This window comes from Lepidochelys kempii, chromosome 1 (assembly GCF_965140285.1).
Source record: "Lepidochelys kempii isolate rLepKem1 chromosome 1, rLepKem1.hap1, whole genome shotgun sequence".
Classification (NCBI taxonomy): Eukaryota; Metazoa; Chordata; order Testudines; family Cheloniidae; genus Lepidochelys; species Lepidochelys kempii.
In genome coordinates this window covers 333,586,938-333,599,453 of record NC_136380.1, presented here as the reverse complement: position 1 = coordinate 333,599,453, position 12,516 = coordinate 333,586,938, and the positions used below count along the sequence as shown (strand labels likewise).

Here is a 12,516-nt window from a genome sequence, read left to right as displayed (position 1 = left end):
CTTGCACTCCCTGGTATTCCTAGAGCATATCAGGGGCAGGAAGGAGTGTGACTGGAACATACTCCACTGTCCTGAACTTGGGCTGGTGGAATTGACCACAGCAGGCAAAAATTGGAACAGCTGGGAGGCTGATGGGAGACTAGTGGTGGGAGCAAATTGGCCCCGGAAAGGTGGTGGAAAGCAATAATATCCACATGTAGAGAGTGTCTCTGCTGTGTGCTGGAATCTACTTGCACTGGAGAATTAGAGGTGTAGTATTTATCATCCCAAGTGCAGTGACAGTTATATTTAGCAACATTGACCAATCATCTAAGTGTGTAGCAAGTGTGTTTATTTCTTCATTACTACATAATATGCTGAACAGAAAGGCATGAAATTAACCTTTAAAAATACACAGTGAAAGGAAATGAGTCATTGAAGGCGATATTAATCAGTACATCAGCATCTAGCTTGCTAAATTAGTCATGTCATAGAGTGGGTGAAATGAGTCAGTCCAATGGCTTCATATCCTTCATATATTTGCTGATCATATTGTTAAGTGGAAGTAAGGATTGGTTTGGGTCTAACTATAGGAAAAGTCCATGTCAAGCTTACTGGTGATATTGTCTGAATCTGGAGCTGTGGGGGCTGATTGGCAGTAGCAGATAGACTGGGATGGCTGTGAAAAGACAAATTGCAAGAATGAAAAGGCTCCATGGACTCAGAAAACCTCTCAGGGAGGCACTTTCATGATTGATGCTAATAGGACAGTTGTTCAGGTGGATCCGTTTTATTCTTAGACAATATAAAAGGAAGGAAAGAGGCTTTTTCTCCCCTTTCATTTAATCTCCAATTCTTGCAAGCAGCCTGCTAGCTCTACTGAAATGATGGCTCTAGCTTTGGTACTGTAGAGGCTGTGTGATCAGTTACAAAGCAGGGGACCCCTCTAATTATAATAGAAATAGCTGAAAGTACTTAGCTTCATTGGGGCTGCCAAATCCCACCCCAATGAGCTATCCAGGGAGCTAAATTGTTTCTCTAATCCTGAGTGCTTATGACCTGCCTCTGAGCTGAACACCAAATGATGTGAAGAACTATCATCCTACTTCACCAAAAAGATCATGCACATTTGGGAAACCTTCTCAAACAGCATGGATCAACTCTGCTCCACCTGCACCCAGCAACCAACCAATCAACAGCCCACCTGCATTTCCAGAATTTAGTACTCAGTAAGACATTCCGGACACTTTGACCCCAGACTTGTGAATCGACATGTGCCCTTCCTGGCTTGTGAAAGAGCATCATGAACAACTGGTGCCATGCCTGACCAAAATAACCAACATTTCATTCAGAGAGACTCTTCCTTTCTTCCTTCAAACATGCAATAGTCTGATCTACACTGAAGAAACCCCCCTGGATACTTCAGCCCTTGTCAACTTCGCCAGGTGTCAAACCTGTCATTTCTGAGCAAACACACAGACAAGCTAGCCAAAGGTCAACCACAAGCTCGTCTAGCTGAAGCCAACATTCTAGAACCAGCACAATCTGGATTTAGGCCACGACATGGAACGGAAACAGCTTTGGTGGCACTGATGGATGATCTCCACCTGTCAGTGGGTAGAGGACAGACATTTATTCTCATCCTCCTGGACCTCTCCTTAGCGTTTGACACTGTTGACCATGAGATACTGCTCTCTCACCTGAGAGAAGTAACAGAAGTCCAGGGAAATGCACTAAAATGGTTTGAGCCCTTTCTGAAGGGACACACCCAAAGCATAGTGATGGGAAACTGCATCTCTTTTGTAATATTACAAATATTAAAATCATACCTAAGATTACTCCTCCACCATTAGACCCCTTGCTTGTGGGGATCCCCAAGGCTCAATTGTTTCTCTGATCGTTTTCCACATCTACCTGCAACCACTAGATGAACTGATCAGACACCACGAACTCAAATGTCAACGATATTCAGATGAGACACAGCTCTACCTGTCCTTCACCACATACAACCACACCACTACCATCAAGATGGCCCTGAGCTTGGGTGTGATTAGCTCATGGATGAAGAACAGCTGTCTGAAGCTGCACCAGAGCAACACAGAGGTGATGCTGGTGGGCAGACGGAAGAACGTTGAGGAGTTTGCAGCCACAGTGCTATCTCCTTTAACTGAAGGCACAATTGGTCAATTCTGTCTGTAGTCTTGGAGTGGTCTTGAATTCCTCACTGATGCTGAGTTCTCCTGTCAGTGGCTGTACATAATGCTTTCTACTATCTCCAGCTGGCTAGGAGACTCCATCCCATCCTGGTACATGAAGAACTAGCCTCAGTTATTCATACTTTCTTCACTCTCAGCTGCTCTACCGCAATGAGATATACTTGGGGATGAAACCTTCAGCATCTAGAAAACTCCCAACTAGTACAAAACAGGGCACCATGTCTCCTCAGCAATGCAGACTGCCATGAGCACATCACAGGTGTCCTCTGCTCTCTATACTGGCTTCCCCCTGAATTTCTAATCAAGTTTATGATTTTGGTCCTTATCTTCAAAGCACTCCATGGCCTGGGCCCAGGATACCTCAAACACTACTTAAAGCTCGAGGATGAAGACTGTGGTCAACAACTTTGGTCCTTTGGCATAATTGAACTCTGAACAGTAAGAGTAAAGGTTGGGAGACAGAACCTGCTCTGGGGTGGTCAAGGACTATAACAAACCTCACTACTTTCTACTCCAAGTGCAAGGCACATTTCTTTGAGCTTCACTTCTCTAATATAAACATACAGCAACAGGTATATTTAACAACAACAACAACAACAAACAAAACAAAAAATAACCCAACACCACCCTACTGTAACAAGACCCTCCACTCCACGTGCTTTTCTCTCTGGGAAGAGGATGAGAGAGCAACCAACATGTTACAGATGTGTAATTATGTTCCTTAATGCACTATTAGAAGGTGCTCAGATACTACGATGATGAACGTGGTGTAAATGCCTATATAGAATAGAATAGAATAGAATAGAATAGGAAAGCAAAGAAAATACTTCACAGTAATCTTAGGGGGAGACAGGTCTCTAAAGGAAGAACCATGGAAACACTCAGCTGCTACAGCAATGGGTGCTGTGTAAAAATGCAGACAAATGAACAGATACAGTAGATGGACAGATATGATGGAAAGAAACAATGGATACAACAAACAGACAGAAAAACATTTGTATTTTAGCACATGTAGAAAATTTTGGTGCCACCTAGTGGAGATAAATAATAGACAAAAGTGCATATTAAATTCAATATGTATATACAGCAGAACCCCGTTTGTCTGATCTAATTGGACTGGGGCTAAATCGGATAATCTAAAATTCAGATAATCTGGAGAATGGGAAAGTACGAGGCTGCCGCACCACCTAGCGGCGACAGAAGAGATCACCCGCTTCTGAATCTGTGTGCGCTGGTTACTCGGTTAATACAGAGAGCTGGATAATGGAGGATCGGATAAACGGGGTCTTACTGTACTTGTTTAAGGAAGCCAATGGCACGTTATCTGTGTTTGTTTCAAGTATTTTAAATTAAGCATTTCTAAATGGTTATATTTAATTATATTGTAAAGGGTAGTAGTTATCAGTTATATTTCAGGAAGATTTACTACTGACTTAAGTAGTCCCCTCCAGCATTAAGAAAGAATGGAGGTCAGATGTTAGCAAAACTGGGAAAGGATGAAATTGTCTATGAACATGCTGGTTTCAATGTAACAGTTCCGATCAGACGTAACTAACAGAATAATCGGGCCCGACTGCTGTGAAGTGTTTGCAAATTATGCTTAACCAGATGCTGTTTCAAAGTGAGACAGGTCCAGTCTACTCAAGAAAGGGCTTAGTGGTGAAGCAATCTTGGTATAACTGTAGCGGCAAAGATTCCTAGTGGAGACACAGCTTTTATCAGTGAAAGCATGCTTGTGCCAGCCTGGCTTGTACCAGTTCTCTGAATGACATTAGCTATACCAGCAAAAGGACATTTTTGCCAGTATAACTGCATCTACACTGGGTTTTTTTGCTGGTATTAAAATGTTGTAAAGAATTACACCCCTAACCCTAATTATTATAGTGGCAAAAGTTCCTAGAATAGACCTGGCCATACACAAAGCACTAGATACTGCACTCAACAGGACAGGTACTCAAGCCACAACCTAAAATAGGGTCAGCACATACTCCCTATCTGTAAAACTGGCGCTGAATTCAATGTGAGCTGGATCAAGCCCTTGATGATGACTGTTAGTCTGTAAAGAAACACGTGCAAACTACTGGCTTTTGTGAAATTGTATGAGTGTAAATGAAGACAGAATCCATTACAACCTGAGTTTATAATTCTTCAAGATGCACTGTAGACCCAGCTTTCTTCCTTTGCACATGAGGAGATGAGTTTTGGGTAGAACTTGGTAGTGGTGCTCTGGAACTCTGGAGATTGTGTGTGGCGGGGTTGGTTAATTTCAGTTCTTGTCATGTTGTCGCTGAGTTATTTGAATTAACTGGGAGAATTGACTGGTCTGTTCAATTAGTGTGTTTTTAAAAAACATTGTCAAGGGCACCCAGCGCATCGATTATTATAGTTAGTAAAAATCCAAATAAATCTGGCACTTTATTTTTAGAGATAATTATTTTGATGATAAATGTTAGACAATTTAGCAATTTCTAGGAATTACCAAAACTCATTTTCTCTTTAGATAAATATTATTTGCAATATTATTCCTTTATTATCTTCAATATGTTTTTGGAAGTTTACCGTCTCTATTGGCATTTTTTTCCTGCTGTTCTATGTCCTACCCCCCCACCCTTTATTAATTTATTTTATTAATGATTCATAGCACCATTGAGATTCTGTTCAGTCCTGTGTTATTAATGTTTTTATTGCTTAAATTTTCTCTAGAGGTTAGAAAATGTAAAATTTTCATTTTAGTTCAGTACAATTTGATACCTCAGCTACTTTTGAATGAAAAAGGAATAGGTTAGTGGTTTTATGTAAGGAGTGACTTAGGCCTGATTATTTCACTTTCTTACAGACCCTGACTTTCATCTCTCCTGAGTAGAGACTCTGAACTGTGCTAAATCATACAGAAGCTCTGACATGTGGTCAAATACCCCTGAAGCTTCGGTTGAGAGAGAATCAGTCTGGTTTCCCCTTGTGACCCAAAATTCACGTTTGAGCTTGAATCTACAAAGGTGAAATATTGGTCCAATGCTTTCAAATTTGGGAGTTTAAATGTTAACCACCAAAATCCATACTGAGGCACATAAGCAAATGGACTGATTTTCAGAGGTGCTAAGTAGGTGTAACACCCAGTGAAATCAATGGGAGCGGCAGATCCCCTGAAACTCAGGCCACAGTTTAGGTGACTATCTGTGGATTTAGTGTCTAGTGATAAGCACCCTTGTTTGAAAACATAGGAGTTGTGTTTGGACCTGATCTGTTGTCCATTATGTCAATGGCAAGGCTTCAGTTGGATTCAGCAGGCACTGGAGCAGGCCATTAACTCAGGCTCGTTCCTCGTTTTCCAGGGCTGCATTTTTGTTCAACATCTTTATTAATGATCTGGGTGATGGGATGAGTTACACCCTCAGCAAGTTCATAGATGACACTAAGCTGGGAAGAGAGGTAGATATGCTGGAGGGTAGGGATAGGGTCCAGAGTGACCTAGACAATATGGAGGATTGGGCCAAAAGAAATCTGATGAGGTTCAACAAGGACAAGTGCAGAGTCCTGCACTTAGGAAGGAAGAATCCCAGGCATCGCTACAGGCTGGGGACCGACTGGCTAAGCAGCAGTTCTGCAGAAGAGGACCTGGGGATTACAGTGGATGAGAAGCTGGATATGAGTCAGCAGTCGTGCCCTTGTTGCCAAGAAGGCCAACGGCATATTGGGCTGTATTAGTAGGAGCATTGCCAGCAGATTGAGAGAAGTGATTATTCCCCCCTATTCAGCACTGGTGAGGCCACACCTAGAGTATTGTGTCCAGTTTTGGTCCCCCCACTACGGAAGGGATGTGGACAAATTGGAGAGAGTCCAGCGGAGGGCAACAAAAATGATTAGGGGGCTGGGGCACATGACTTATGAGGAGAGGCTGAGGGAACTGAATTTATTTAGTCTGCAGAAGAGAAGAGTGAGGGGGGATTTGATAGCAGCCTTCAACTACCCGAAGGGGGGTTCCAAAGAGGATGGAGCTCGGCTGTTCTCAGTGGTGGCAGATGACAGAACAAGAAGCAATGGTCTCAAGTTTCAGTGGGGGAGGTGTAGGTTGGATATTAGGAAACACTATTTCACTAGGAGGGTGGTGACACACTGGAATGGGTTACCTAGGGAGGCGGTGGAATCTCCATCCATAGAGGTTCTTAAGGGCCGGCTAGACAAAGCCATAGCTGGAATGATTTAGTTGGTGTTTATCCTGCTTTGAGCAGGGTTGGACTAGATGACCTCCGGAGGTCTCTTTCAACCCTAATATTCTATGATTTTATGATTTACAAAAGAACTGGGGCACTCTTGTAGGGTCTTGTCATTCTCAGTGTAACTGCAAGCTTTTTCTAGGGAACCTTCTACTCTACAGCTTAGGCTGTTATGAATTATTCTTCCCGAGCTACAAGTATCAGATAGACAGTGTGCAGATGCCGCTAGACACTTGTTTTATGTCTGCCTCCTTCCTGGTGTACATACAGTCAATACAATATGTTGTTGTAAGGCATCATATAGAAACATGGGGACTTGCTGATAAGAGATTATTTGTTTTGGTGAAGATAATAAGAAGAAATTGAAGTTGCTGCTGATTAATATGTATGCCAAAGCTAACATGAATTCACCCTTATCTTTATGCATTAAGAAAAATAAAATAACGTGGCTTGCCAAAGACAGTAAGTAAACAGAATAAATTAAGTGTGATTGATCATTCTGACATGTTTATCTGCAGTTCCAATGTACTGTCTAATGTTTCTTATTCTGTTTTAAAAAAAGCAAAGCAACATTACATTTATCTTGTAAATTATCCTCCGAGTACCAGCAGCTGCAAATGATTTGCTGTTAAAATGATTATTACGGTGCTGCCCTGAGGATGTTCATGCTTATGCCAAAAAGGTGACTCTCTGGTCTCTTGGGAATAGTGGGACCCAAACATTTGAATTGAAATTTGACACAAAGAGATTAAAAAAGGGTGACCAGCATAGGATAGTCAGAGGGGAAAACACTGAAGTTACCATTTTGGTAGTTGAACCTTTCACCCATCCCCATCCCATTTGTCTGTTTTGTCTACCTGTCACATTGTGTCTGACATGAAGATCATAAACTCTCTGAAGCAAGGCTAGTCTTCTTAGCTAGTTGTTTATACAGTGCCTAGCTTAATGGGGCCCTGATTCTTGACTGAGGTTCCTAAGTGCTATCATAACATAAATAATAATAGACCATGATTTTTAAATTGCAGTTACTGAGAGTACACATGCAAATCAGGTAGGTGCACGCACCCTGGATAGTTACAGTCACTTGTATGTGCCTGATTGGTAAGTACAGCTGCAGTAATTGCACATCCAAATTAGGATTGTATGTTTCGTCAGAGAATGAACTAATCATGGACCTAATCCTGCAATATTTACTCACATGATTATTTCTTACCTATGCAGATAGCTACATAATTTTAAATTGAACTGTTTTCAAGAAAATGTACTCCTTGCTTGAGCAAGGATTGTAGCATCAGATTCATATAAATCTTGTTTGATAAAATTTTGACTAAAATAGCATGTGATGTGTACAAAAGTATATATGAGAGGTGTAAATATCAGAGTGGGGGGGGGTTACATTTTTAAGGTGCATTACATTTAAGGTACATGCAAGCAGAACACCAAGTAAAAGAATGAAATTTTGAAAAAGAAAACTTAGGCCAAATATCGTGAAAAATTTCAGATGGTAAAATCTGTTAGACGGTTAGATCGATTAGCCATATGCATTACAGAACTATCACTCAGACCCCTCTTTTTTTGTTTTTACTCATGTTGAAATATACTCTGCAATTTGTATGACAACTAATGATCCCCAGCACCTGTTAGCCCTCATATTAAACTAAATAAATCATTAGTAGGAAGCTACCAGATTCACTTGGGCATTAGTTCATGAAGTTCAATTACTATGGAGGTACTTCCTGTGCTCCACATAAGGGTTTGGTTCTGGAATGGGGCATTCTTAACAGTTTTCCTCACTGATCCTGCTCAGTTCCACACTAGGCTCTTAGAAACTTAGACTCACACATCCCTCCAGAAGACATTTGGCCAGCACCAGGCACCTCTGTAGGCTTAGGGCTTGTCTACACTACAAAATTAAGTCCTCTTAAGTTAAGTCAATGCACAGCCACCGCAGTACTTAAAGTGGTGGTTCACGTCCCCACTTGCTCCTTCCATTGGCGGTGCACGTCCTCACCAGGAGCATTTCCACCCATTGAAGTGGGGCATTGTGGGACACCAACAGCTGAAGCCCAGGAGCCCTGGGGCTGATAGTCTCAGCTGTCAACCCCACATGGGGTTCACAGCTTGCCCTTCCCTCCTCACTGCTGACAGACAGCCCAACACTGACAGCCCAATCAGTCAGCGGGGCTTGGGCTCAGAGCTGGGTGCCCTTCCCATCCCAGTGCTGACAGCCCGAGTTGTCAGTGCAGTGGTGGAGGGGGGACCCCAACTGTGAGCCCGCACCGGCTGACCACTTCGCTATCAAATATTGGGATGCGGGGTAGAGCTCCATCTGTCAGCCCTGCATGAGACTGACAGCCAACAGATGATGTAAGTAATGGCAAGGTCTACATGGACACTGCATTGCCCTGACTACATTGACATAAGCACTATGCCTCTAGTGGAGGTGGAATTATTATGTTGGCGTAGTGGGGGATTTACTTTGGCAGAAGCAGCATTCTAGTGTAGACAATGACATAATTAGGTTGATGTAAGCCACCTTGCATCGACCTAACTCTGTAGTATAGGCCAGGCCTTAGAGCACTTAGAGCCTGAGCCTCTCTCACTTATAGCCTTTGGTGATGGAGTACACATACAGATCAGGTAGGTGCACTAACCCACAGAGGGCCCTGGGGCTAAAATGCTAACACTCAGCCACCACATGAGATACTTTACAGCCACTGACCAATGCACCTCTCCTCACTGAAGTTAGGGAAGTGCTCTTAGCCCCCTATCTGCATTGTAGACAAGGTGCTGTTGTTAGTGCATTACCCGTTACAGGAAATTTCTGCTTTCCCATTCATAGACACTAACATGGGGGCAAAATCTCTTGGGATTTACTCTCTTCTAACTTGAGCCATTAGAGCTGGTTGAAAAATGGGAGCAATTTTTTCATGTAAGTTCCCTCTCTACCCACCCACCCCCATACACTCCCTTCCTCTTTTTTCTGGGGTCAAAATTTCAAATTTTGGTGAGAAAAGTCTTCAAAATGTCAACAAACCTGGGATGTAGATCAATATTTTTTATTAGGAGGACTAGGCTGTTAACCAAATTGATCTGCCCTGGCCACCCCATGCTCCTCCATGCTAATCCAGGACATTTTGTGCAGCAGCACTGTGTAAACTCAGCAGGTTCAACCTCTACAGCTGAACCCATTGGAGCTATGTGAGAAAATGTTCATTGAAATCAAATAACTCTAAAAGGCTGCTGTTACCAACATCTCTTGGGTTCTCAAATATTGGAAATCCATGGGAATGTGTGTATCTCTCCGCAAGTCACATTATTCCCAAGTGTTAAGGTTAAATATTTTGTCATGGTTATTTTTAGTAAAAGTAATGGACAGGTTGCAGGCAATAAACAAAAATTCATGGAAGCCTGTGACCTGTCTGTGACTTTTACTAAAAATAACTGGGGTGGGGGGCTCAGAGGAGGGAGGAATGACAGCTGGAGCCCCATGGGGGGGGGGAACTGACAGTCCGAGCCCCACCGCACGAGGGGGGCACCATCGCGGAGTCGGGGAGGAGGCACAGCCCCAACTCCAGTCTTGGCTGCAGCCATGGTGGGGAGCACAGCCCCACCCATAGGGCATGGATGTACAGCCCCAGCTCCAGGCCGGGCCACAGCCACTGACTGCTGAAGCCAAAGAAGTCATGGAGGTCCAGTAAAGTCATGATAAACAGTAAAGTGACCTCTGTGACTAAATTGTATCCTTACCGATTGTTAGTCATTGCACGTTTGTTAGAAGCAATACTAGAAAACACAGTTGCTTCTGAGTTTGCTGAGTAAAAGGCTGGTAAGCTCCCAGGGTGATGCTGTGGACGGAAGGGCTAATGCAATCCGTGGATGCATAAACCAAGTAATCTTGAGTAGGAGCAGTGAGGTAATTTCCCCTCTGTATTTGGCATTGGTGTGACTGCTGCTAGAGTGCTGTGTCCAATTCTGGTGCGCACAATTCAAGAAGGAGGTTGATAAATTAGAAGGGATTCAGAGAAGAATCAGGAGTAGAAAACAAGCTCACTGTTTAGTTTTATAAAGAGAAGGGTAAGTGGTAACTTGGTTACAGTCTACGGGTACCTACATTGAGAACAAATATTTGACATTGGGCTCTTCAATCTAGCACAGAAAGGCATAACATGATCTAATGTCTAGAAGCTGAAGCTCCACAAATTCAGAATGGAGAGGGTGTATATTTGTAGTTGTGAGGGTAATTAACCATGGGAACCATTTACCGAAACCATGGTGGATTCTTCCTCTCTGGCCATTTTTAAATCAAAGTTGGATGTTTTCTAAAAGATACGCTCTAAGAATAATTTTAGGGAAATGCTGTGGCTTGTATTATACACAAGGTCAGACTCGATGATCACAATGGTCCCTTCTGGCCTTGGAATCTATGAATCTATGAGATGCAGTATATACAAATTTTCAGCTGGAATGTGGTCTGTTAGGGGCCTTAAACAGGGTGCAGAGCTACTGTGGCTCCTCTGTCTCCTGCAGTGAGTAAATCTCGGCACAAGAGAGAATGAGGCCTTCAGTGTCTCAACCACCAGACTAGTCAGTATGAACAGTAGGCCTCTGGACCTGCCTGCAAATGAACTGTATGTAATTCTAATGGTTTTTATATAGAAGTGGTAACAGACTAGTAAATTCATGAGTTGTAGGAATATCATTAACAGAGACATTTTGTTCATAGCTTTCTCTTTAAGCCAGTGCATTTTAATTTGAATGCAAAGAGATCAGCTTATAGTCCTATTTATATTAACAGTAACATGATGTTTTACACAGGCCTTGTATAGCATATTTTATTTAGTAATTTATATTCTCAGGTAGGATACCAGCTAAATAACTGAGGGCCAGATCATTCTATCAGAAACATACATAAACTTTCACAAAAGCTGTATGCCTCTGTTAGCATGTCCCTTCTGGTGCTTAAAAAAACCTTTTACAAATGTCATGGGAGCAAATTCTGGTCTCAGTTGCAATTAATGGAAGTTGAAATCAATGAGAATTGCATCTATGTAAATGAAACCACATTTTGGCCTTAAGAATGGAAATGGAAAACAAAATTAAAACTTGAACTCTGAAAGCATTGATATTGATAGCCACAGAGTGTAAAAATTTATATAACCAACTCAAATTCATCTTTGCAGTACCATCTGCCCCTGAAGCCAATGGTGCTATGCCAGAGATAAGTTGAGTATTATGTATCTGTATCTCATTAAGGGGACACAGTATAATGGAGGCAAATTGCCACTCTTGATTTTTTTTTGCACATCTCTGGAGATGGTGACCTTGAGCTCAGAAGATTCTGCCAGTCCACCACGCACATACTAGTAAATGAGAAATCTTTTACTGCTGGCACAAAGACGATGTACTAGTTTCCAATGGGGATTTTGTCTATGAGAACATCCTAATTTTTTAATGTTTGGATTTTCAATTAAATTAGAGCACTCAACAGGGAGATTATTCCTCCAGAGGTTTCTATAACGTATATCCGTTTTTTTCAAACGACATTCCAAGAAACTGAGCAAATACTCTCCAAATTTCTCTTTTTGTGAACAGTATGCCATTTTTTTTGTTTTTAACACATCAAAATGGGAGCACTGAGACAGTGAATGGCATAAATTACAGTTTGTCACAGTCAACATGGCATAAATGATCATTCTTTCTGCAGTATTTTCTTATCCAATATATTATTTGTTGAGGAGGGCTGGTGAGGAAAGAAATACAAACTACTTATATTGATACGATCATTTTCACAAGGAGAAATTTTAATCGTCATCCAGATAACTAAGATGACCCCCAAATTTAAAATCTGCTTCTATTATGCTGCAAAATAGTCAGAAGGAAGATTAGGCCCAGCCTACCCTCAACTGTGACCAGTCAACCCACAGCATGGCCCAGGAGGGAGGAGGTAAGGTTGGCCTTTACAATCCACCAATCCTGGGCCAGCTTTGTGCCACACCACACCCCTGGCCTAATTTAGAAAAGCCTAACAGTCTTAAGTCTGGTCTGAGCCACAACAGCTGCCAAAAGCCCCAAGTGACCAGAGTTGAAGGAAGTCCCAGCCATAC

The 12,516-nt window shown here is 42.2% G+C and overlaps 1 protein-coding gene across 5 annotated transcripts in view; it reads left to right on the top strand.

Moving 5' to 3' along the window:
- The window catches only part of PCLO (piccolo presynaptic cytomatrix protein), a 514,652-nt gene that overhangs the window by 384,916 nt on the left and 117,220 nt on the right, over positions 1-12,516 (top strand). Inside the window, exon 11 of one of the 5 annotated variants that reach the window (XM_073328642.2) lies at positions 5,032-5,181. The exons of the other annotated variants lie outside the window; for them this stretch is intronic. Within the exon in view, the coding sequence (XP_073184743.2) occupies positions 5,032-5,054 (23 nt within the window). The 3' untranslated portion in view covers positions 5,055-5,181. Of the gene's footprint in view, positions 1-5,031; positions 5,182-12,516 lie in introns of those variants that run through there. 5 annotated transcript variants of the gene reach the window in all.